Source organism: Beta vulgaris, chromosome 2 (assembly GCF_026745355.1).
Source record: "Beta vulgaris subsp. vulgaris cultivar EL10 chromosome 2, EL10.2, whole genome shotgun sequence".
Taxonomy (NCBI): Eukaryota; Viridiplantae; Streptophyta; class Magnoliopsida; order Caryophyllales; family Amaranthaceae; genus Beta; species Beta vulgaris.
The window spans coordinates 43,682,921-43,709,196 of record NC_079203.1 but is presented as its reverse complement, the minus strand read 5'-3'; the positions used below and the strand labels follow the sequence as shown (position 1 = coordinate 43,709,196).

At 40.1% G+C, this 26,276-nt stretch overlaps 2 protein-coding genes across 4 annotated transcripts; both read right to left on the bottom strand.

The window, feature by feature from the left end:
* Positions 1-5,422: 5,422 nt before the first annotated feature.
* Positions 5,423-10,327, bottom strand: LOC104889071 (hypothetical protein). 3 transcript variants are annotated; one of them, XM_048639162.2, is made up of 3 exons: positions 10,142-10,327; positions 7,264-7,616; positions 5,423-6,021 (listed from the first exon to the last, which is right to left on the bottom strand). In XM_048639162.2, exons 2-3 carry the CDS (start codon positions 7,612-7,614, stop codon positions 5,563-5,565), a joined length of 810 nt encoding a protein of 269 aa, XP_048495119.1. In that variant the 5' UTR covers positions 7,615-7,616; positions 10,142-10,327; the 3' UTR covers positions 5,423-5,562. The 3 variants fall into 3 exon arrangements, 2 of the variants coding, with proteins under 2 accessions (XP_048495119.1, XP_010672515.3); XR_008968179.1 differs by lacking the exons at positions 5,423-6,021; positions 7,264-7,616 and adding exons at positions 7,801-8,431; positions 8,514-8,591; XM_010674213.4 differs by lacking the exons at positions 5,423-6,021; positions 7,264-7,616 and adding exons at positions 7,801-8,431; positions 8,514-9,274.
* Positions 10,328-10,651: 324 nt separating this feature from the next.
* Positions 10,652-17,078, bottom strand: LOC104886434 (vacuolar-processing enzyme). Its single transcript, XM_010670888.3, has 9 exons — positions 16,902-17,078; positions 16,041-16,205; positions 15,780-15,936; positions 13,599-13,687; positions 13,293-13,492; positions 12,124-12,172; positions 11,822-12,019; positions 11,342-11,548; positions 10,652-10,834 (listed from the first exon to the last, which is right to left on the bottom strand). The coding sequence occupies exons 1-9, from the start codon at positions 17,076-17,078 to the stop codon at positions 10,697-10,699; spliced, it is 1,380 nt and encodes a 459-aa protein (XP_010669190.2). The 3' UTR covers positions 10,652-10,696.
* Between the last annotated feature and the right edge of the window lie 9,198 nt (positions 17,079-26,276).

Genomic DNA, 26,276 nt, shown 5'->3' with positions numbered 1-26,276 from the left:
TGTGGAATTTGTTAGTTTACTATTATTGTAGTTGTGGGAATGAATGATTAGTGAATGAAAATCTATATTTCAGAAGCATGAAGAGAAAACAAGGGAGGGATATTTCAAGCTTTTTTTTCCAAAGGAACACCTAATGAAAATCAAGTTGAAATTGAGAATTTAGTAATTACGAACTTTTTTTTTTTGAGTTTCTAGTAATGTAAAGTTGCGCTACCCCTGGTTTAGAATCCTGGATCCGCCCCTGATTGCATTGAGGCGAGGATCGATATTGAGATCGCAAATACTCCAAGCGTTTTGTGCCATATTACATAGTATGAAAAAGATGTTGAAGATCCTCCGTTGCTGAATTACAGATGGATCGTTAATCTGATTCAGAAATATGACGATGGGACAGATTGCTCTTTGTAGCAATGTTGTTATGCCCTAGTTGCCAAAGAAACAATTTCCACTTTGGCATGATAGTCTAATTCCAAATGACGCGAAAAAAAATTCATGTGTCTTGGAGTTGTCATGCTATATATTTCCTTTTGCTATTGTTGCATGGCAACATTATGACCGGATTTGTTAGTATACTACTGATTAGCTTATTATATTGCATATTTTCACCCCTATATTTTAGTTATTTGAATATAGTTTATATTTATAATTGGGTTTTTAGTATAACTTCTATTATTATGTACTTATTTTTTTATTATTATTTTTATCACCTATTGAGCTAATTAGTATTTTATTTTATGATAGGTGTTCGGTTCGGGAAAAGTAAGTACAAGGCCAAGTAACAAATAACCCAAAGGCTACAAGGAAATAAGAGCCCAAGTCTATGAGTTTAGACAAGTCAACAATACATGTCAAAGGAGAGTTTACTCCTTCTCTAAGCAAAAATCCCAAGATACCAATCAAGCTTATATTAGGAGATTATTTTCTTTCTTTGTCATCATATATCATCAGTTATTAGGATATAAATCTCCTTATTTTTCCATTCAACAGAAGACACCCGACACACTCCCTAAATAGTTTTAGGTTTAGTTTTTAATTCAGTCTTATTTTTTCTATCCGTCGGTGATAGCGACAAAAATTACACTTTGTCTGGTTTGGTTCTGTTCTTTGTTGCTCAATTCAATTACAAGAACTCTGGTATTTTTGTTCCTTTGTTTTAATTGATTTTGTTTTAGTTTTGCTTATTTTCATATTCAATGGTTTTGTCAATTTCTTATTTTCATTGATTTATCTGATCTAGTAGTGGTTATATTTTCTTATTGTTGGTTTTATTTCATGAATTTTTACTCTAAATTGATCTTTGCATTCTCGCATACAAGTTTACTAGTACTCTTAATTTATTACTTTTCAATCTTAGTGAGTTAATCAAGTATACGCATATGGTAATGGGTTTTGCTAGTTTCCAATTCTTTGATGATTGCTGCCTAGTTCTATATGATGCTCATAAAGATTTTGTCTTTTATGTTTAACTGCTTTTAGTTAACCATTCTTTTAGAATTGGAATGGCAGTAGAGTTAGAGCTTAGAATTAGCTTTGTTTTCATTAAAAAATTGTTATTAGTTTAGTAGTTTGCTCTAGTCAATCTATGTTATTTTGTTTTCCACTCTTGTTTCATTGTTTAATTGCCAGTAGTAAGTTTTAAATATAATTTGTTAAGGTCATATAATTAAGTGGGTAATACAACTTGATATCGACATCCTTGTGGGTTCGACCAGTATTTGCTAGTTGTGCTATATCCTACACCGTGCACTTGCGGTACTAGTTTTTATTCATACAACTACCCCTAGTTGTTTAACATTCAATAGAACATGTCATTAGTATTTTCATCCTTAGTAGTTCCATATTTTAATTCCATTGCTGATCTGGAAGAAGAATGAAGTCTGCTACTGTTGAATTGATTATGGTTCACAAAGGTGTACAATCTTTAAACAGTGAAATACACCCCTTCATCCATCTATGATTGGCATTCCAATTTGATGCCCATTCCCAACCTTCCATGCATGATAGAAAGTATGATTTTTTCTGCCTGTAGTAAGCCTTTTATCCCCCATGATTTATTATTTCTGGGCCTATAAATTGTGGAAGGGTTGGTACGTTGATCGGATACGACTTTGTCTAATAAAAGTTGGGGGTTATTATGTATGCGCCATACCTCTTTCATTAGAAGCACTTGGATGCACGCCTACAGGTTACAAATACTCCATAATCTAACACACACAATTCCTGAATGACAAGACTTCCTTCAAAGTAACAGCAGACCCTAGCCTCTCATTTAAATTCGAAATATCATTAAATCCTCCCCCTATAATCCAAGGTCCTGAAACATATCTATGCACTCTCTTCAACCCCTTCCATAAATTATTCCTTTTGTTTTGCGTCATCATAGCCATTAATTAAAGAAATAGTGAATTTCCTCCCAGTAACCAAATGACAAACTTGACTTTGAATAAATTGAGCATCACACTCAATACTATTAACATCAAACTTACTTGGAATCCAGATCATCCAAATTATGCCTCCTCTATGATTTTGATTTTTGTAACAACACTCCAACTATCACAAACACCACTATAAACCTTAGGAAAATTGCTCTTCCTCACCCTTGTTTCAAGAAGACCACATAGTCCAACATTACTATTGTGAAGAAACAACTTCACATGTTTATGCTTTAGGGGACTATTAAGCCCTCTAACATTCCAAAATCACATATTATCCATGAGGAGGAAGAATACCCCCCTCTTCATGAATTATACCTTTTTCTCCTCCAGGATTAGAACTACCGGGTCCAACAACTTCATCTCCGGTCTTATCAATATTCCCTACATCATCAAGTTCACTCATGCCTTCATCAATAGTAGCTAGAGTGCTTGTGTTCCTTGCATTTATCTTCTCCACATGTTTTTCCTGCTCAGGTTGCACTAATTGCTCCTTGCACCACCTCTCGAATAAATTCCTTCTCCTTTCCAACATCCTGACTCACAATCGCATTTTGTTGCTTCTTTTCCACCCACACTTGCTTGTGTTTAATCTTTTGTGCTGCAATCTTAAACCTCTTTTTCTTGCACTCCGCCATAGTATGACCTATCCCTTTACAGTCAAAGCAAAAAACAAGTTTACATTCATATACCACTAGTTGACATGTCATAATGCCCTTTTCATTCAAAAATATAATCTCCTTAGGGAACTCTTGATCCAGTTTAACCTCCACCAACACCCTTACATACTCCAAAATTTCTTTCTTAGCACCCTATATGTCTGTATAGGAGTCCCAATCTTGCTAGCTAGCTTTTTTAGTGTTTGCTGCCCCTAATACTTCAGAGCTAGATTAGGAAATTTCACCCATGTCGGAACAACCTTAATATCTTCTTCTCTCAAATTCAAATTAGGTGACCACTCCTTCATTATAATGGGCTTTCTATCATATAGGATAGGACTTCCTTCCATGGCCTTCTCCTTCGCCTCATTTGTCCTAAATCTGACCACAAATACCCCATTCTCCATCATAGTAACCTTTTCAACTCCAAATTTACCCCCACCCCCTCCTAATAAAACCATCAACAATATGAAATGGTTGTTTCACTCCAAGGACATAGCAAACAATTGCATATTGCCAATAATCAATTTGAGGTTGAATTTCCTCAACATAATTTCTAGCATATCATCATCATCTATAATTTTTCGATTCCCATTCTCACCCACAGATAAATCTACCCCTTCCTCCCTAAGATGAGCAAAAACAGATTTCCATGTAGTAGGATTACCTGGATTGCTGACTAATTGTTGCATTGGATGAGGCGAGGGATCGACCATTCCACTTCTCGTTGGCCTTAGAGAACCGTTCTCTACTTCATCTTCTGCCGAAGTCCAACTCAGAGCTGAGACATCTTCAATATCATGTACAATTTTTTTGTTTCCTAGCATAGCCCGATTGAGGAATGCCTTTATTCTTCGATTGTTAATTCGCATTTTTAGTAGGTTGATGAGACTTTTTACTACCTTTACATTTATTTGTACCCTTTGCCATGGCTCCACAACAATACTGAGGTTCAATGTAACAGTTATGGAGTTATTTCAAAAACCTAAAGAGAGGGAAGAGTTTCTCTCTCTAGTACTCATACCGACACACTTCTTTGTAAATATTTATTACATCTTTTGCTTCTTCTTTTCCCTCCCTTATCTCTATTATAATTTCAATATGATATCAGTGTCGATGACAAGAGTGGTTGATGATGATTATTTGCATCATAGTGAAGAGAAGTGTTTCACAAGGTCTTATGGATCGGAGAAAGTTGCTCCGAAGATAATGTGCATCAACAAATTAAAGTTGTTTAGATATAATAATTATACTATCATGTGCAGGGAGTTATTATAGGGTGAGGAGCAAATCAAGCTGGAAAAAGTGGAAAGGGCTCAAGTTCAAGAGGCTGATATTTTAGCTAGAGCGGTTCACCAGGAAAGTGGGGAGGTGGATGTTTTTCGCCAATTTTGTATAGCCCCATGGGTGAAATTAGGAACTAATCCAAAGGATACTACTTTTGAACAATTATATAGATGTTGAATGAAGGGATCATAAATCCCTTCTCTAGCCAGGCTAGCTAAACTCTTATTTGCTTTATTTTGTTCCAGTTAACCCCAAAAAAAAAACTTGAGATGATGCCTAAGCCATCCGATCCTCATTAGGAAATTATGGTCGTTAGGAAGGCAATTTTCATGATCGTGATGAGCAGCTTCAAATTTGTTGGGTTGTGCCACTGTACACAAATTTCAGTCATAAAATTCATAGCAAAATGGAAGTTTTATGTCTAGCAACAACATTTGTTTTGGATCAAGGGAGAGTGTTAATTGATGCTCTAGAATTTACTCTACTTAGTTCCTAGTATCTAGCAACTAGCAATAAGTTATTGGGTTGTTCTAGATAATTACCGTGTGTTAATTAGTTTTTTGCATTGTTATGAAGAATAGTTCTGGCCTTGTGGGTCATGTCATCCACTAATGGTCATATTCCTTGTTACTAGGTTAGGTTTTTTGTTGAATGCTTTCCTATTTAAAGGCTTCGTTCTTACTTTACAATTTGGAATGAAACAGGTACTTTTTTCTTCCCCGTCTCATCTCTATTATACTTTCAACGATACTTTCTATAATTGTATTGTACATCTTCTATTTTATCGATAACGAAAACATTAAGGTAGCGTTTGGGAACCCGGATTTCATTTTAATTATTGTATTCTAATTCTAAAATTTGAAATCATGTATTTGAATTTCAATTCCAATTTCTCAAACTTGTTTGGGGAACATGGGAATTGAATTCCAATATTTCAAATCTATGTATGTGTTTGGAAAACATTGGAATTGAATTCCGGAATTCTAATTCCATGCTATTGTTTGGATAATCTTGTAATTACATTCAACAAAAAATATTAAATCCTTAGCAAATAAAATGCATTTGACATTCCAACAATCCAAAATTGTTATAACAAAAGTTATCTCAACATCGAGAGCAACATTTAAGAGTAGTATTTGATAAAGTAACGAAAAAAACCTACAATGACATGAAAGTGAGTCAAACTACTCAGCAAGGCACAAGAGTACCCAATCAAGTTTCTCATCCTCCGGTAACTCTTTCAACATTAGAAATTCGTCGGGATTACCATTCATAAACCTTTTTACTGCCCTCATAATCTGATTCCTAGAAATGCCATATACTTCAGACACAACGGTATATATCTCTTGACAAGTGGGTTTCGGGATGTCGTTCATTTTGCTTTGCACATATTCTCTGAAGGACTCAGCAAAACTGTTGACCGCATCAGCTACACTATCTTTTTTGCGCTTGCGAGAGCCCGAAACAGTTGGATCCTTGGATGAGCTCTTTCCTTCACTTATCATTTCCTCCTCCATGGCGTCCGCTGCCTCATCATGTTGTTCTGAACCATCCCCAACAGCTCTATCTGCACCGAATAGAGTGCATATATCTTCCCAATTCTCTATGCACTTGTTGCGATAAGAGGCTGCATTTTTGTTGTCCTGAAAATGATAGTAGAACATGTTTGCACAAGAAAACATGATGAGGCATTAGGTATGATTTTTGTGTATTCATGCTTCATTCTATAATTTCAGTTTCAACTCTTGCAAATCAGTTCCTCTCTTATTGTATTGCAAGAGGAGTCAGAATGTGATAATCTTCTTAACCCTCAACCAAATTGTTTACCTACAGTAAAGTTGCATGTATAATGTATTATACAATCTTCATTTATTGTTCCCAAAAGCATGAATTTTGCCACTGCATATCTCAACTGACTTCAATAATCTCAGCAGCAGTATGTAGAAAACACAAGTCACACAGAAACTAGGATATATCATTATATGAAGCTAAAACAAAGAAGATACACAAGCCTTTGCAAGCTCAACCAAGTTGATAAATAATTAATACTCCTACAGGCCTTTAGTAATATAATACTTTATATGCTTTACATTTTTGTTTTTCAATCTACTTGCAGTAATTCCATTTCCATCTTTAGAATCACGTACAACACAAGGATTCTTTATAGTCGTAGTCTTATATGCTCCCTGTTCTCTAAAATTCTGATTTTTTTTCTAGGTCCGGTCCAATTTCAAGGATAAAACTCGTTCTAAAATATGAGGCATGTATTTCTAGTAAGACAAGCGCCCGAAAGCAAGTGTTAGGATATTGTACATATTTATCTCTAAGTCCAAAAAAGTAGGCACAACGTAAAAATAAACTTTCCTCTTTGTGAGTACTACTTCCATCACTTAAGAGAATACTACTTTTTTGAACTTCAATCACACTAGTCAAACTGTTGCATGAATTTAGAGACATAGGAAGTATACTCTATGCAGCATAAACAGTCCATGAAAATCAGACCTTGACTTTAGCACCAAAAAGAAACAAAAACAATCAGACCTTGACCTGTTACCAAATAGCTGGAACTCAACTGACCAAGAGATTCTTAATTGTTAATAGCTGCATATATAAATCAGACAATTATAGGTTTCATAACTTATACTATGCTCATCCATTGTTAACCACATAATCAAATAGCATAAAAACCACAAAAATGGATTAAATCAAACAAGGCAGAAGTAAGTCAGTGACTACAGGAAAACCATGAATAAGACCATCAGAAGCTCCAACCATGATAACCTCTATATGTACACTTCAGCTTTCAATCTCAACCATGGCTAACATAACATTAACATCACAAAAAAAAAAGTCTTAATAATTGCAAAGTTTGTTGAAATAGATACCTTAATATATTCCTCCCATTGCGTTACATCTTCAATTGTGATGACGATCATTTTTCTTTCATCATCCCACTTAAACTTTGTATAAGTCTTAATGTCGGTGATGCAACCATAGTGCTTCTTCCAAAGTCTAGTTCGATTTCTCACGTGCTCCACGTTGATTGGGATGCCCAACTCTTTCTTTAGTTCATCGACAACGGCTTGGTAGGCTTGGGGCTTAAAATCTCCATCTCCTTTTTCCTTGTTGTGGAGTTGTTCCAACAAAACTCGGGTGAGAATATCATCCATCTGTTTATTCCAAGCCACATAGCCTCTTTTAAGAGCTTGCATAGGTTCCTTCCGTTTGTTGCTCATTACTGATGGTTTGTGAACAAGAAAGTAATTACATATTCGTCAAGCATAAGAATTACAATAGGAACAAGTCCTAAAAAATAATTACATATTCTGGCAAACGCGTGACAAAATATCTCATGGCAGAACTGTAAATATTAAGAGGTGAATTAAAAAAGAACAACCCTAAGACAACCAACAAAACATTCATGAAACAGAAAGTAATAAACATTCATAAAAACTAGTTGTGGCTTCAACTAAAAAGTGTTGCTCTTTAACAAAAAAAGCTGACCCTTTAGTCTATAGGTCCAATAATATTCTTTTACAATATTAAAACTTTACTAGAATAACTAAGGTAGAGGATGTGAGGTAGCTCCCCTTCGAGCTTGATACTCCCGAAACAGTTTTTTTGCCAATTCATCTCTAAAATCGTTCCATTGAGGTGAGGCTTGTGTCGTTGATACGAAATCCTCCCCTTCATCCTCCAAGGTATCTACAGCTTCAACATTTGATAGATCCTCATCCACCTCGTATAACAAATTCTCCTCATCCATATTCTCTTCTCTAACAAAGTTATGGAGAACAAAACATGCATTTATGATTCTTACTTGTGTTTGCTTCTCATAAAAACTACTTTTCCTCAATATAGCCCACCTCTTTTTCAATAACCCAAATGCTCTTTCAATAGTATTACGTGCAGATGAATGACGCAAGTTGAACAATTCTTTATAGTTTGTAGGAGTAGTTCCTCTCCACAAGTTCAAATGGTAACGAGTGCCTTTATATGGAGCCAAGAACCCTTGTGCATTAGAATATCCCAAATCGACAAGAAGATACTTATCTGTGACATTAAAAAGATTATAAGGAACTAAATTAACTATTATTAATAAGGAGAGAGATGAAAAATCTTGAGGTTTTCTCACTTTTGGGAACTTTGAGACCATTAGATCTTCGGAGGGCATCCCCTAGAATGCGAGGATCGGAAGCCGATCCTTCCCAACCTGGCAAAACATAATTAAACCGAAGACTAGGATCACATGTAGCTAGTACATTAGTAGTAATATCTCCTTTCCTATCTCTATATCTAGGCCGATCTTCAACTCGAACTGTCATCTTAATAAGTGTCCCATCAAGTGCCCCAAGTGCCCCTCGAACCACTTCCACTTATTTCTCCATCATATGTCACACTAGAATCTACTTGCTTAATATATAACTTGCCTATCTTCATCACAGCTTTAAGCACGGTATGGAACTGACGGCTTACCGTTTCTCCCGAACGAGTGAACACAGCACCAATAGTTCTGTTCTTAAGATCATGTGCAAGAGTATGTAGAAAGAAAGCAACAATTTCTAAGACTGTTACATTCCTAGTAGTAACTAGACCTCCTTTAGCCACTAAAACATGACATAACTTATCAAAACAACTCCGATCCATACGCAACTGCTCCTTACAAATTCTATCATTCATGAGGGAATCCAACCAATACGCTCTTTTCATTGCACGTTCATGTTCATTCCAAGGCATGTCCTTATGCTTAAACCTATTATGCCATGCACCCACTGCTACCATAATAAAGCCACTAACTATTGCAATAAGTTCCATTTCATCATCATTGTCATCTCTAGTTCGCTTTCTAATAGTAGAAACTTGTTGATCATGAGACATATTGTATCTTGTTATATACTGAGACATAAAAATAGCCAAAGATTAATAAAAATAACAAACCCATCACTATCTCATAGCAACAAAAAACACAAAAACAGGAGCATAATTTTCCAATCTTGTCTATTAGGCCACTTCAGTGCTTACTGCTTCATGGTCATATATAAGTAAAACATTCAGTGAGAAGAAATGCACAGAGAATTGATAGATACTCTGACAAAATTGCTAATGACACCTGATTCCAAATGTGATCTAGAAAGTTTTCAGTAGTTTGTCCAGGTTTTCAACGACAAATAAGTTCCATTAATGGTGATAGATTGTCAATTTATATGTTGACATGTGAAAAATTGCAGTAATCTATTAAAAATAAAGGCACCATTTCACCAGAATTGAATCTGACACATATAAACGACGGGAAAGGACTAAGGAAAACAATATCAACTACATGATCTACTTTCAAACATATTGGATCTGGGTGATAGATTGGTGTTGCTTTGAAGAGGAAGCTGCCAATTTTTCTGAATTAATTCTATACATCCACAAATCAAGGTTGACGAACCAAAACCACACCCGTACCAACTTCATAACCCATATTATACCCTAACACTTGACGAGATCATAGGCGGTCATGAATCATAATTTGCTCAACTTCATTCTATCTATACACACGCATGTTTGCGCCAGTTAAACAATAAATAATGTACAATCCAAAACCAAACCCTAATTTCGCAAAATCCGACATAAATAAGTAAAACGCAATATGATTATAGCCAAAGAAATATCAAATTCACAAATTTAATCATCAAAAAAGCAAAAAAAATCATAAAATCGACTATATTAGAAAAAACCTAATTACAGAAGTAGGAAAAACACAAAAAAAAATTGTACCTTAAGATGTAAAATCGTTCCTCAATCTTCGTGCAAGAATCGCAAATTTCTCAATCTTTGAACTGAAATTTCATTGTCGAGAAATCAAGCGTTGAAGGAGGAGAGAGAATCGTGGTTTTTTTAGGGGAAGGGATTGTCGAGAAATCAAGCGTTGAAGGAGGAGAGAGAATCGTGGTTTTTTTAGGGAAGGGGTGACATTTGGATTGGGCCATAATTTGAAATCACATGGGGAGGGGGTCTGATTTGAAAATAGGATTTTCTAACATGGTTTGTAATTGAATTGTAATTGGCCCAATTCCAAATCCAATTCTATTGAGTACCCAAACACCTGATTTGGGCCAAATTCAGAATTTCAAATGAAATCCTGGTTCCCAAACAGGCCCTAAAAGAATTTGAATTCGCCAATGGATATTAATTAGTCCATAAACTAAATGAAAATGCATATATTATAAGCTTGATCTGATAAGAGTATTACTACATTGATTCTTCTCTTACGTACGCTGATCCCTTAATCCCTTTTACATATCATTATTATAATTAATCAAGCTGCTTGCTTCACATAAAACAAACTTGAGCTGATGCCTGAGCCATCCGATTCTCATGAACCCCTGCATTGCAGAAGTTTGCGAATGCCCGCATGTATTTCTTTCCATAGGTTCGTAAAAGTCCACAACGTTCTTCATAAGTTCTTACCTGCATATCATTAATTAACCAAAATTATGTAAATTTATAATTATGGTGAACTACCAAACAATATACTAGTAGAATTGATCAAGTATAGATCGATTGGAATTTTGGCTTCCAATCTACACACTATTTAATTTGGACTTTTTTTTTTTTGGTGAACAAAGCAATCGTCTTATATTACTATATTAAAAATAGTCTTACAATCATTCCGATACACATCCATACAATAACTAGGGGGATTGGGTAATTTGGACTTTAGACAATATTAATTCAATCTGTGGCTCATTCAATCGGGCCGTTTACTAAGCATGGGTGCAATTTCAAATGTGACATGATGTACCAAAGTGGCTTGTGGCTTTCCTTCTTAGTCCAATTTGACCCATAATCAATTCTAATCTAATCTAACTTATCAGTTTATTCATAAATTTGTTCAAGTATAACATACCAAAAAAAACCGTGCATCTTTGCCTTAAAGGATCAAATATATCATTGACAATAATCGATAAAACATACCATAGCTTTGAGGCAATCCCAATCATCAACAAGAGGTGATCCTACTGGCCTGACCATTGTAAGATATGAAGGACCTTTAACTTCACCAAATAAAACATTTGCAATTTTTTGTACGCTTCGATCCAAGTGTTTTCTTTGAGAAATCAAATCATCTAATCGCTTTTGAGCCTCAATCTTCTCCTTGGAGCCTTCAGGAGCAGTTCGAGCCTATTGAAAAACAAACATGTGAGTTAGGAATACTTGTCGGCCTACATTATTGAAAAATTAAAGAGAGAATGACTAACATATAGATTGGTGGATTACTCCACCTATCAGTCTATCACCAATTGGTTTTAGGATGGAACCTTACCAACCTTTATGTGGTCACTCTCTCCTCCAACGTGGGCAATGTATACGGGCCCAATGAAGTTTATCATGTTAATGAGAATTGCATTGCAATTAAAAAGGGAAATTTTTTAAGATTAGAGATATAATTAATACCATTTCCTTAAAGTAAATAAGATCAGCTTCACGTTGCTCGACCGCAAGTGAAGCAGTAATTGGCTCAGGTTGGTTCGCGAAATAAGTATGGTTATGCTTGCTTGAACCGGAAATGAAGTACAGAGAAAGAAATTCTGTACTTAGTTGAGAATCACCATATTGCATTACATGAGACAATTTACTCGTTCTCTTCTTCACCTGTGAAGTTAATTAGAGAGAAAGAAGTTTGATGGAGGAATACACAAGAAATATTTGTTAATTACGTAATGTAGGAGTAGCTTATAATGATTTATAAGTCTTACCAAGGTATATTGTTGTTCCAAAGTTTCCTTTCTCGGATCTGTTTTGTCACTGTTGAATTAACCCAAAAAAAAATATAAATCCATATATATCCATGATCCTCGTTTCGACTAGAAATATTTGCTTAACCCTCAATCCTTTTGCTTAAAAAAACGAAGAGAAATGAAATGATAATACGTGTTTTATATGTTCTATTAAGTAATGTTAGATAACTCTGTTGAAATTTTCAAAAAAAAAAAAAAAGATAACTCTGTTGAAACTCATTAAGTGCCCATTTTTTAGTGTCCCACATTGGAGAAAGAGGAGAGAATAAACCACTTCATAAGATAAGGAGTTACTCCTCCTATCACCAATTGGTTTTAGGATGGAACCTCCTAACTTGTAAGTGGGCTGAACTATCCTCCTCCTTATTGGGTTACCCAGGCCCATTTTCATATGATATACTCCCTCCGTCCCAAAAATATAGTTCCTATTTCCATTTTGGGTGTCCCAAAATATAGTTCCCATTTTCATATTTAACTCCATATTTTTCCGTAATTTGTCTAGAAAAAACGTGTCACATCGTTTATTTGCTTCTTGAATTTTGTTTTTTTCCTTTGTTTATTCAACCAAAATGTTAGAATTAATGCTCTTTCACCAATTATTCTCCATTCTCTCTCCTAAAATCATCTTTTCCCATACAACATTTATTTGAATAAACAAAAAATCTTTATTATCCCTCTTATTTTCTACTTGCATAAATTACCGCGAAAAAAGGAAAATGGGAACTATATTTTGGGACGGAGGGAGTAAAAAATAACAAACTCCCCTAAGCTATTTTAATTAAATGGTTACGGGTCGATATATAAAAATATATATGTATGAGTGAAATTAAATTATTCATACTGTTATTTTAATATTTCACGATATAAAGACTTTAATATGATCGATCTCATAAGACTATTTTTTCATACATTGACTATAACTTCATGACTAAAATTTTTGGAATTTGACCAAAAGTGCTAAATTGTCTAAACTAATATATGGAAACTACAACAGAAAACAATGGTAGTCTTTTTTCTCAAGCTTTCAAATTATAGTTAATACTTGCGTGAGAATTTTTTTTAAAATAAGTGATGTCTGCTATTTTATTATTTTAATAACTTGAGCATTCCATGTGAAAAACGTTTACCTATCTTCCAACCAAGAGACACTATACAAGTCACCCAAACATGTATTATTGTACTCTTGGGGAACGTCACGGTCTCCACCACAATAGGTTGCATAACTACTTTCTGTAGGATTTGATGCAGTGGTCACAAATATGTTTAGGTTTTCAGGCAAAAGACCATCAAAAATACTTCCAGATTCACAAGCCTCGACGTAAATAACCTATAAATGTAGTACATTTATAACAAAAAAAAATTAGTGCAAATACACATTAAAACATATGGTAAATGAGTACTAAAGAGGTTGCACTAAATGAAGCGGAATTTACCATGGTTTTGTAGGACTTCGAAGCATGCTTCATTTTCAGAACATCAATCAAGTCCTTTGCGTAAATCATCTGGCTGTCACCAGGCATTGCTAAGTAATTCCAGGAGAGGGACAAAAAATCAGAATCACTATTTTGTAGTATTGTAAATGGCACGTGCTTACTCTACATAGGCTGGCATTAATTATTTAGTTAAATTCTTTCATTCCTTCATATTGATATGCAAAAAAAAGTGTTATTGAAAATGTTTTAACTTTGAGTATTGTAATTTATTTCACTCTAGATATTATTAGTAATTTAATCAACTACCTTATCAGTTTCAAAATATGATTCGTTTCATCAGCAAGTATTTTATTAATTTCAGCTAACCTATGAATTTAGCTCCTTTTTAATTAGTATAGCCAAACAGACCCATTGTACAAACAATATGCCACTTATCCAGATTACAAAATAAAAGAAAAAGAGCATCATCTATACAAATATATTAAAAGGCGTGCGAAAGAAAGTCTATGTGTCACTTGGCACTCTCCTCAAATTTCTAATGCAAATGTTTTATGTATATGTGTACTCCTCCCTTTAAAAAAATGTGTATAAGTGCAAAGTATCGAATACGTGACCTTTGAATTGTAAAGTAAGAGCTTAACCATCAATAACTATGACTTTGTTGTCTAACGTTTCAGATAAAATATGATGAAGTCTTGTAATAATTATAATTAACTAAAAATACTTAAACAATTATATACATCTCTAACACTCTTATTACGTAGCTTACAAGAGAATATTAATGTTATATTCTCTTACAACAATTCCTTTTAAGGTATTGTTTTCAAATTCAAACCTTTCAATATTTTTAGTTATCACATCGTGACATGAACTTTTCAATTTCTTAATCGCGAAAGTGGTGATTAAGCCCCTTAAGTTTGCTCAAAAGTGTGATTAGGCCCTTCAAGTTTCACTTGTGGTGATTAACTCCCACAAGTTTACACAAATGTGAGATTACACACTTATTATAATATTAGTCATTTTCTCTTTAGTAAATAATTTTTTTTTTTTGAATACTAAGATATTAGATTATACGTATTTTTATACAACTTATTCTTCCTGGCAAGGCTATGAGGAAGATGAGAATGATTGCATAGTGATAGGGTCTAATCTGGCAAGGCTATGAGGAAAGAGAGATGCACGTCCAATGAAGAAGTTGTTTTATTTATTTATGATGTAATTTTGTACTTAATATGTATTATTTATGTATTTAAGATATTTCATATCATCATAAATGATTTTTGAATTTTTTTTCCAAGAATTTCTCCTTAAGAAAACATTTGTAAAGAAAAAAAAATGGTTGTATATACTAAAAAGTGTGTAATCTCACATTTGGGTAAAGTTGTAGGGGTTAATCACCACAAGTGAAACTTAAGGGGCCTAATCTCACTTTTGAGCAAACCTAAGGGGCTTAATCATCACTTTGCCCATTTCCTAATGGACAAAAAATACGAAAAGTTGCAAATTAAATTATGAAATTTAAAAATAATAACATACTTCCTCCGTTTTTAAATAAGTGCAACACTTCTTGTTTTCACGTTTGTCAATGCATTATTTTAATCATTAGTATCTTCAATTATCAATAAGTAAAAATTATAAAAAGTTGATATTAAAAAAATTCACATTCAGACGAATCTAACAAGATCCCACATGACTATGTTTTTCCTAAAATGTAAATCACCAAAGCTAATTAAAGTTTAAACTGTGAATAGTAAATACTATGCAAATGTTGCACTTATTTAGAAACGGAGGAAGTATTTGTTTATTATAACTGACCCGAGGCATCGCCCGGGCCAAAAAAAACTAGTTAGAAATTAATAAAAAAAAAGCATCATTATATGCAAAAGACATCATTGTATGACACGTCATAACAATTATAAACGAGACAAAGAATAATAAATTAGGGCACATCGAATTTAAATTACACTTTCGGTAAATTTAATTGGTGTGTAACAACAAGTCAACAACAATCAACGAGACAACAAAGCATCAGAACAATTATTTTAATCGCAAGATTTTTTTTTTCAAAAATAAAATAAAATTGGTGAACAGAGCAAAATTATATACTAATGCACTAGAAAGTTGGTTACAATCTAAAACAATAAAATTTGCAAGCTAACATATATAGTAATTATAATTTACCAAGCACCCCTGGACCACCATGGTCAGAATAGTATATGAATATATGATCATTTGGACCACTCTTCACAACCTTTCCACTGCCTCCTTTAATGGCTGTTTTGTTACCAAGTATAACTGAGAAGAGATTGCTTGCAGTCAAATTATAACCTGTATAATCCTGTTTTATTTGTTGTTTGAGAATTATTATTAGTATTGATAATATATTATTTATTCGATCATAAATGTTTAATATACACGTTTATGGAATAATGCAACCCTAACCTTAGGAACATGTCGATACACATTTTTGCCTCGTGGTCTATTTATTATAACGCCTGGTTTAGGGTTATCTTTATTAAACGCAATATCGTCATACATGAAGACCACAATGTTTTCATCTTTGAGACCACCTTTCTTCATAATTTGATATGCATGACAAATATCTGCCTGCAAATCATGCATATGTATCACCCTTCATTAGGACTCGACATACATATTATACATGGATCAAGAATTATGAGGTAAAAATCTTGCTGAGTGAGCTAACCTTGCTTGCAATAACATAACTTTTGTTCCTAATGGAATAATTATTTATTTAGATATAATCAGAGTCGTAGTTGCGGATGTGCAAATAGCCCTCCGCACACAGACTCCAATCCACATTTTTTTTTACTTAAAAGGGCCTAATTTGAAAAATATAATGTATAAACGGCAAACGCTCCAGTACATCTTCATCTCCGGACTCCATAATTCACGCTATCCCCTATCATCTTCCTCAGTCTCTCTCACCAAAAATTCAACCTTCCATATCTTTAACTGTAGTATTGTGGAACAATACTTTTTCATAATTATCAATAATAAAATCAATCCATCACTTAGTATTGATTCTCTCTACTCTCTATGAAAAATTTTGTGGCCCTTTTCTCTCACTAAAGGAAAAGAAAGAGCCCAATAATTTCCATTATAGAACAGCTGAACAGGACCCCATAAATATCCAAGACCGCCTTGGAGCTAGTGCAACCATTTTAAGAATGTATAATTAGAGGATTATACATGGGAAAATAGTAGATTTCATGCGGTTCTATATAATACTTGTATGTATTGGACTTCTAAGAAAAAGTAGATAAGTGGAAAAGAGGGTACCTGGTGTCTATAATTCTCGTAACCATTCGAGCCAGCCACTAGGACTGCCCATTTTGTGCCTGGATGATGAACAGCTTCAGAAGTTGATGAAAGTCCAGAAAACTTGTTAAACATTTGATGTGTCAGACGCCCTTCAACAAATAAGGAGAAAGACAATGCAACAGCTATGGTTGCCATCAGTATCATTAAGTGAAATAAATCCATTTAGATAGGGAGTTTAGTAAACTTTTGAGAAATGAGAATATAACTAAGATAATAATGTTATAAGATTTGCATTATGAGGAGGCCAGGTATTCATATTTATAGGTAGTAAGAGATTATTATCTACAAGCTACATAATTTAAATGAAAAATCTATGACATTTAAGATAACCTGATTTCATGCCCACTTAAAAAAAACAATAGAAGATTATATTTGTCCTAAAATCAATAATAAGTGTAATAGTGCTCATTAGGGTAATAAATTGGAGTTTCTTGACTTATAAGTAAATTGTTATAAATGAAATCTAAAAATGTGGCTCTACAATTGTGACCGTGTTAGTTATACACGGATTGGAATTTGCTATAGTAATGATAAGTGCATTTATTGTTAATTTGGATAGAATAAATTATGAACTTACTAAATAATTCAACAATTGGGTGGAAATTAAAATTATCGAAAGATTATACTTCATGATTAATAATTTCAACTATCTTTTATATTATTAAAAAAAATTATCTATTTTGATCACATATAAAATAATAGAGACATCATAGTCGGTTAATAGTATTGTTTCTGTCTAGAAATTAAGGGTTCTGATTCCTTTGCTTAGGGAATACCGGGTCAGATTCGAATGTCCTGAGTCCAAAATCCGTACGCCGGAATCCTGCAAAAGTAACGGTTAGACTGCCCCGGGGGTTGTTCCGGGATCGCCTCTCCGACGCTCAAGTCAGTGATCAAGCTTAGAGAGATAAAGTCTAGTGAGAGATGCTCTGGTTTGTTAGGTAAGAATTCAATACCTTTTCATTGATGAGGGGGTTGAGTATTTATAGTGTTGGGGATATCCCAACTGTAGGCTAGCTGGGGGCACTGACAGCTGGAATGCACCATCACAGGTGGGGCCCACTGGAGGTTCTAAGGCCTTTATTGGGCTGGATTATCCTTGGTAAGCTTAAACCAGGAAATAAGCCCAAACAATTAGCCCCACGCCAGGAATGGGAAATATCGAGGCCTTGCTGAAATATTTCCAGTTCGTGGCGGAACCTAGACAGTTTGGAACCCAGGTTGCCCTGCTTCTAGGCAGGAAAGGAGGGCACGTGCCGACCCAGTCTCCTCAAGGGGGAGGGGTGGCTAGAGTGCCGACCCGGTCCCCTCGAGGAGAAGGGTGGCTTGAGTGCCGACCCGGTCTCCTAAAGGAGAGGGGTGGCTCGAGTGCCGACCCGGTCTCCTCAAGGAGGGGGTGGCTTGAGTGCCGACCCGGTCTCCTCGAGGAGAAGGGTGGCCTGAGTGCCGACCCGGTCTCCTCAAGGAGGGGGGTGGCTTGAGTGCCGACCCGGTCTCCTCGAGGAGAAGGGTGGCCTGAGGGCCGACCCGGTCTCCTAAAGGAGAAGGATGGCCTCAGTGCCGACCCGGTCTCCCTTGGGAAAGAGGTGGCTTGAGTGCCGACCCAGTCTCCCTTAGGAAAGGGGTGGCTTGAGTGCCGACCCGGTCTCCTCGAGGAGAAGGGTGGCCTGAGTGCCGACCCGGTCTCCTAAAGGAGAAGGATGGCCTCAGTGCCGACCCGGTCTCCCTTGGGAAAGAGGGGGCTTGAGTGCCGACCCAGTCTCCCTTAGGAAAGGGGTGGCTTGAGTGCCGACCCGGTCTCCTCAAGGCGAGGTGTGTTTGGTGTACGGCTCAGCCTAGGGACCAATGGGCCACATGGTTGTCCGAGCCGGTATCCTCCAAGGGCCGAGCTGGGTGTACGCGGCTCGGATGAGGGGCCAATGAGCCCCATGCTTGTCCGAGCCGGTGCCTGCTCTCGCTAAGTCAATCTGGGACTTAGGAGACTTACTCAACCAAGGAGGAGTGCCTCCAAGGGCCGAGCTGGGTGGACGCGGCTCGGATGAGGGGCCAATGAGCCCCATGCTTGTCCGAGCCGGTGCCTGCTCTCGCTAAGTCAATCTGGGACTTAGGAGACTTACTCAACCAAGGAGGAGTGCCTCCAAGGGCCGAGCTGGTGGACGCGGCTCGGATGAGGGGCCAATGAGCCCCATGCTTGTCCGAGCCGGTGCCTGCTCTCGCTAAGTCAATCTGGGACTTAGGAGACTTACTCAACCAAGGAGGAGTGCCTCCAAGGGCCGAGCTGGTGGACGCGGCTCGGATGAGGGGCCAATGAGCCCCATGCTTGTCCGAGCCGGTGCCTGCTCTCGCTAAGTCAATCTGGGACTTAGGAGACTTACTCAACCAAGGAGGAGTGCCTCCTGGGCCGAGCTGGGTGGACGCGGCTCGGATGAGGGGCCAATGAGCCCCATGCTTGTCCGAGCCGGTGCCTAAGGTTTTGGACCACTGGCTGAGGTGACCGAGTGGGTAACCTTGAGCTGATGAACTGGTAATGCTGAGCTGGTGAACTTAATAGTTTCTTGGGAACCCAAGTGCCACGTGGCAACGGTGGATTATTGGGGTGCTTGAAAACATGGTGGCGATTCAACTTCTGGTTATTTATGACTTTTGTGACGATTGGTATTCCGAGGGGTTGTGCCTTTTGAACAGTTTTGGGCAGTTGGGAGGCCCATTAAGGTGTTGAAGACACAAGGCCCGGTCCAAGAGGTGACGTGGCACGCGGAGATCGAGGATTCTGCCTATAAGTAGGAGAGAGGGGAGAGATTTTTGTCACTTTTACAATTCTCTCTCTCTCTCTAAATTTGAGTTTTCTGCTCTCTCTCTCTCTACTTTAGAGCATTTTCTCTCTCTAAGTCCGAGCCCCATCTTCTTCGTCCGACCAGGTACGCCTTTGTTTTGCTTTTTTACTAAGTTTTTCTTCTCTTTCTTTTAATAAAATCGGCCGACCCCCTTCTGTTGATAAATAATGGGGAGCTCGTCCGAGTCAGTGACACCCCTCCCTCACCTCCTTATAATTTAGCCGAGGAAGTGAGGGGTATGGGAATGGTTTTTGTCAACTTTAATAAGTTGCCCGGATCCTCGGCGTGCCTGAGGCGCTTTCCCTCCCAAGTACTCCTTCGCAAGCCGAGGAGGAGGAGGCCGAGGGTACCATCCCCCTACCCTGGGAGGTGTCCCTGGCCTATCCTTCTTCGAGGAGTTACTTAGACAAATATTTGTCTGATGGTGTAGTTAGGATAGCTATGCCAGGAGAGGAAGGCGAAGCTCTACATCGGGTCGGCTCGCGTATCCCGAGATCGACCCCAAAGGCGGTCCGGGGCAAATTTCCACTTCCATCTTTAATAAAGGCCTATTGGAGGATGCCCGAGGCCAAGCAGCGAAGTTCCAAATAAAGGACCCCTACATACTGGTCCGACCCGATGCTAGCCATACAATCTTGTCTCCGCCGCCCGGGTGCACGGCGTTTTACTATAAGGCCATGGAACTAGGCTTAAGATTCCCGCTGACCCCATTCGAGAAGACATCCTGAACGCCTACAACATGTGCTTGGGTCAGCTCTCCCCAAACTCTTGGGGCGGGATCTTAGCGGTTCAGGTGATCTGCACATCGAGTGTCAAGCCGACCCTGACCCTTTGGCGGCATATGTACAAATTGTACGAAATGCCAGCCGGGGACCATGGTCCGGGCTGGTGGTGTTTTCAGGCTCGGCGGGGCTATCGTACAGTTCTTGATCTCCCACTTCCAGAAGGGGTTCCGCCGAGGATTCGCCTTCGTGTACTATGGTGGGGAATGGGGCATCCCCACCGTGCCCCCGTCATCCGAGCCGAACCACTGCTTGAACTTCAAGGTGCCAGAGCTATCCGACGAGGAAGCCGTGGCCGCCATCTACTTTCAACTGGAGGCTAAGATAGTCGACGGTGGCGAGGTGTTCGTAGCGGGAATGGCTCCCGAGCTGCAAAATGTTCAAGAACGAGCACTTCCTCGCCGCATTCGGCCTGAGTCCGGCCTTTCCCAAGGGTAATTCGGCAAAAGGGGGTCGGTTGACTTATATTTGCTTGCTTTGATATTTTGCTCTAACTCTTTTTCCTTTTGCAGAAGCCTCCCTAGCCTTTCTCAAAGAGACCGACTCAGAGATGGCCGAACGATTGACCTCCGCTGCACTGAAGGCGGCTCGGATTAGGGCCGAGATGAAGGCCAACAAGATTAACAAGCTCTCAAGCCAAAAGTGAGACCCTTTTTCTTCCGACCCGGTTTGCTTTAATTTTTCAATTTCTCACCAACTTTTAATGTGTTTGCAGGATCCTTCCAACCCTAAGCCGAGGAACGCAAGGAGCGCACTGAAGAGAGGGTGGAAATGACGGAAAAGGCCTTGGCGAAGGCCCGAGCCGAGAAGGAGGCCTCGGCCAAGAAGGCAAGGCAAGAGCCTTCTGTTGAGGTGAACAGTCCTCGACCCGAATCTGAAGGTGGGGAGACACATGTCTCAGTCCATCCCTCAGATTTCGAGCCTGTTCGGAGTCCGGGGTACGTACCGGGGGCCTCTCACCCTTCTCCGGTCGAGCGCTCTTTGTCCGAGGCGCCGGTCCCGTTTACCCAGATGTCCAAGACGGACAAGAAGAAGAGGATCTCCGACGCACTGGAGATCCTATGTACTCAAACTGACCGAGACCACATCAATGAGGTCAACCAGAGGAATGAGTCGAGTGAGCTCTTCCGCTCTTGGATGGACGTAAGTGAATTTTTCTCCGCCCTTTTACTTGCTTTTTATTGGCCAACTTCTAACTTTCGCTTATTGTCCATGCAGTTCTCCATCCGAATGACTAAAGTGGCCGAAGATCGGCTTGCCCTGGTACAGGAGGTCTCGGACCTGAAGGAGGCGGCTCGGTCGCACTTTGATGAAGTGTACCAGGCCAAGGAGGCCAAACGATTGGCCGAGCTGCGAAAGGAAGAGGTGGAGGAGAAGATCCGGAAGGGCGAGGAGGCCTGGCAAAAGGAGCAGACGGAGTGGAAGGAAGAGAGGGCCAATCTCTCCCTGGCCAAGAAGAATGCTGAGGCGGCTAAGGTCACGGCCGAAACCAAGCAGGCTCAAGCTGAGAAGGAGCTGGAGGAGGTCAAGCTCAAACTCTCTGCGGCCGAGGCGCAACTGAAAGAGGCCCAAGCGGCCGTTTCTCGCTCTCGGGGGAGTGTTCCAAGCTTGGCAGAAGTCGGATGACTGTACCGATTTCTGCGCGACGTGGGCCAATCTTCCCATAAGATGGGCGAGGACGAGGCGCTTGCTAGGCTTAAGAGCCTTTGCTGATTCCTGTCCCGGGCCGACTGGAATTCAGTCTGGTCTCGCTACCAGGAGCTGGCCGATGCCGAGCAGCGAGATTAAGGCCAGATGGCTGAAGAGATGAGCTCGGACAGCGACTCTGACTCTGATGATGGAGAGGAAGATGCTGGTAGCACCGAGCCACCTCCACCAGAGCAACCTGCGCCGAGCAACCTGCCACTGGTCCTTCTACTTAGCTTCCTTAGGATTTTTATTTTCTTAGCTTTGGCCTTGTCGGCCCTTTTAGCTTTTCTGCTTTCCGATCCACTGCTTTTGTAAACTCTTGGTTGTATTTTCAACTTTTATCAATTGGAATACAACTACTATTTTGCAACTGTCATTTGTCGCATATTTTTCGTTATTTGCAATATTACAACATTAATAGACAATAAACTGGTTAAGTTTTGCTTGCCTTTTTGTTCAAATAATAGACTGGTTAAGTCTCTTTATTTCTGGGGTAAAAACCGACTTGTACATGGACTGGTTAAGTCCGAGTTACAATTTGATTTGCTTGCTAACCGACCAGGTATGCTGGCCTTACATCATGCCCCTAGTGCAAGTAACGAAAAAAAGTTAACATAGAATCTTTTGAGATTGTCTAGGTTCCAAGGCCGAGCCAGGGGACCCCTTCGGGAGATTCGAGTCGGAAGTCCCTGGCTTGATGATTTCTGTAACCTTGTAAGGGCCGTCCCAATTTGCCCCCAACTTCCCTTTGAGATGGGAAAGTCCGTGGCTTCGACCTTTCGGACGACCCAGTCGCCTAGACTGATTGGCCGAGGCTTTACTCGCCGGTTAAATGCCTTGTGATTCTTTGCTTGTACCGGATGGCTTGTAGCAAAGCATTGCCTCGGGTTTCTGGCAATAGGTCTAAGTTGATGGGCTTTTCTTCTTCATTTTGGTCGAACTCATAGAATGTCATCCGAGGGGAAGGAATTCCCACCTCGACCGGAAGGACAGCCTCGCTTCCATAGACCAAGCCGAAAGGGAGTGCCCGTGGCTCCTTTACCGTTGTTCGAGCCGACCAGAGTACTCCAGGTAGGTCGTCTACCCATGCCCCTTTAGCGGCATCAAGGGACTTCTTGATACCCTTCAGGACAATTTTATTAGCCGACTCGGCTTGCCCATTGGTCTGAGGGCGGGAGACCGCGAAAACCTTGTTTGAATGCCGAACCGGGACAATATTCTCGAGTCGGCCCACTGTTGAACTGTCGGCCATTGTCTGATACCAAGGCTCTTGGAATTCCGAACCGGGTAATGATTTCCTCCATATGAACAACTGAACCTGCTTGTCAGTAATTGACGCCAGTGGCTCGGCTTCGGTCCACTTGGTGAATAATCAATGCCACAATTAGGAACTTCCTTTGCCCAGAAGCCGGGGGAAAGGTCCGAGCAGGTCCATGCCCCACTTGTCGAAGGCAGGACTGCTTGAATGGTGGTGAGGGGAGTGGCGGCGCCCTGGATGTCCGAGTGAATCTGGCAGGAGGGACACCGTCGGACTAAGTCCGAGGCATCAGCTTTCAAGGTAGGCCAATAGTACCCTGCTCTTAGCGCCTTTCCGGCTATAGTCGACCCCCTTGATGGCTTCCAGGCTCCTTGGTGTATTTCCGGAGGACATAATTTCCTTCCTCGGGAGTTATACATTTGAGGAGGGGATGAGTGAAAGACTTTTTATAGAGCTGCCTTTCATGCCAAAGGAACCAACCGACTTATGCTTGATCCGGTCGGCTTCTTTAGGATCACTGGGTAAGGTCCCGTCCCGCAAGTACTCCACAATTTCACCCATCCAGTTTGAGGATCGATTGAGTACGAGCTGCTCTTTGCATTTATGCTAGGCTCCTTCAACACTTCCCAAGTTATGGTTCTGGGGGCCGACCCTCAGCAGAACTAGCCATCCGAGCCAGTGCATCAGCTTGCTGATTTTCCGAGCGAGGAATGTGGGTAATCCGGAATCCGGACAACCTTGCAATGACAGCTCGGGCTTTGGCCAAGTACATCCTCATGTTGTCCTCCTTGGCCTCATAGTCTCCGGAAATCTGACCCACTATGAGTTGTGAGTCGGACTTGGCTATGATTGAGGTTGCCCGCTAGGATGCATAGCTGTATTCCGAGGATGAGGGCCTCATACTCGGCTTCATTGTTAGATCCGAGAAATTCGAACTTAACAGCATATTCAATTTTTTCTCCGACCGGAGGTTTGATGACCAATCCGGCTCCACAACCACTCTTTGTGGATGATCCGTCAACAAGCAATTCCCACTCCTCTTGCGAACCGACCGGGGGTCGAGTTGCGCATTCAGTGATGAAGTCAGCGAGTGCTTGGGCCTTGATGGCTCTTCGGGGCTCGAACTCGAGCCCAAAATCTGCTAACTGGTCTGCCCAATCACTCATCCGACTCGAGTGATTTCTATTCTCAATAAGCTTCCGGAGCGGTTGTCCGGTTAGGACTTTGATGGGATGTGCTTGAAAATAGGGCTTGAGCTTCCGGCTCGCCATTACCAAGGCAAAGACCATTTTCTCAACATCGCTGTACTTCGCTTCGGCCCCCCTATAGGCGTGGCTGATGAAGTAAACAGGATGTTGCTTTCCTTCTCGCTCGGCTATTAGGACGGCGCTTAGAGCATAGTCCGAGACAGCCAAGTAGATAAACAGGGGTTCCCCGGCAAGGGGGAGATCAGTTTGGGCAAAGATGCCAAGTGATTCTTGAGGTCAGCGAAGGCTTGCTCGGCTTCGTCATCCCATGCGAACTCTTTTCGCTTCAGGGCCTTGAAGAACAACAAGCTTTTATCGGCCGACCGGGAGAGGAACCGACCGAGTGCCGCTAAGCAGCCGGTTAGGCGCTGTACTTCCCGAACATTCCGAGGCGATTTCATTTCTAAGACCGCTTTGATTTTGTCCGGGTTGGCCTCTATACCTCTCTCATCCAGAAATCCGAGGCACTTTCCCCCTTTAACTCCGAAGACGCATTTTTTAGGGTTGAGCATCATTCGGTATTTCCTTAGGGTGCTCAGCGTTTCTTTCAGATCTGCAGGTGATCCGACTGGGCCTTGCTTTTGACTATCATATCGTCAAACTATACCTCAATGTTCCGACCCAATTGGTCGCTGAAGATTTTGTTGACGGTACGCTGATATGTCGCCCCGGCATTTTTGAGGCCGAATGGCATCATTTTGTAGCAATAGACACCCTGGGGAGTGATGAAGCGTATGAACCCTATCCTTCTCGGCCATGGGAATTTGATGATAGCCGGCATTTGCATCCATGAAGCTGAGAAGGGCGTGCCCTGCCGTTGAATCGACCAGCCTATCGATCTTTGGCAGAGGGTGATTGTCTTTTGGGCAGGCTTTGTTTAAGTCGGTGAAGTCGACACACATTCGCCATGCCCCACTCGGCTTTTTGACCAAGACCAACTTGGCCAGCCATTCCGAGTATTGACACTCTTCTATGAAACCCGCTCGAGCAGCTTCTTGACTTCTGCTGCTGCCGCGGCATTTCTTTCGGGACCTTGGTGCCTGAGCTTCTGCTTGATAGGTCTGAACCCCTCTTTGATGTTAAGCTCATGGCACATGATTTTGGGTCGAGCCCCGGCATTTCTGTGGCCTCATAGGCAAAGACATCTTGGTACTCCGTGAGCACTTGGATGATATCTTGCCTTGTTTGCGGGTCCATGGCCTTGCCTACCCTGACAGTCCGACCGGGGTCCTGGCCGATCGCGACTTCTTCGTCCTCTTCGGCTGGTTGAGGACGTTCATATTGCTTGGGGTTTTCAGTTATGTACACCCCGAGGCTCGTTGAGGGCTGACCCCCTTCATACTTTCTTTTTTTCGAGTCCTTTTGGACGTCGTTGTCCGAGTCCTTTTGGACGTCGGTATTTTTTAGGCTATTCACATAGCACTCTCTTGCGGCCTGTTGGTCGCCTTGAATTTTTCCTACCTTCCCGTCATCAGTCTCAAACTGCAAGAGGAGCTGGTAGGTGGAGATGGCGGCCTTGGCCT

What these genes read in the sequence shown, in the direction of transcription:
- LOC104889071 (XM_048639162.2), bottom strand. Translation starts at nt 7,614, where the DNA reads ATGAGCAACAAACGGAAGGAACCTATGCAAGCTCTTAAAAGAGGCTAT. An exon ending in AATGGGAGGAATATATTAAG is followed by an intron (nt 6,022 to 7,263) that starts GTATCTATTTCA and finishes TATCATTTTCAG; the next exon opens with GACAACAAAAATGCAGCCTC.
- LOC104886434 (XM_010670888.3), bottom strand. Translation starts at nt 17,078, where the DNA reads ATGGCAACCATAGCTGTTGCATTGTCTTTCTCCTTATTTGTTGAAGGG. An exon ending in TTATTTACTTTAAGGAAATG is followed by an intron (nt 11,549 to 11,821) that starts GTATTAATTATA and finishes GTTTTTCAATAG; the next exon opens with GCTCGAACTGCTCCTGAAGG. An exon ending in GGGATTGCCTCAAAGCTATG is followed by an intron (nt 10,835 to 11,341) that starts GTATGTTTTATC and finishes AATGATATGCAG; the next exon opens with GTAAGAACTTATGAAGAACG.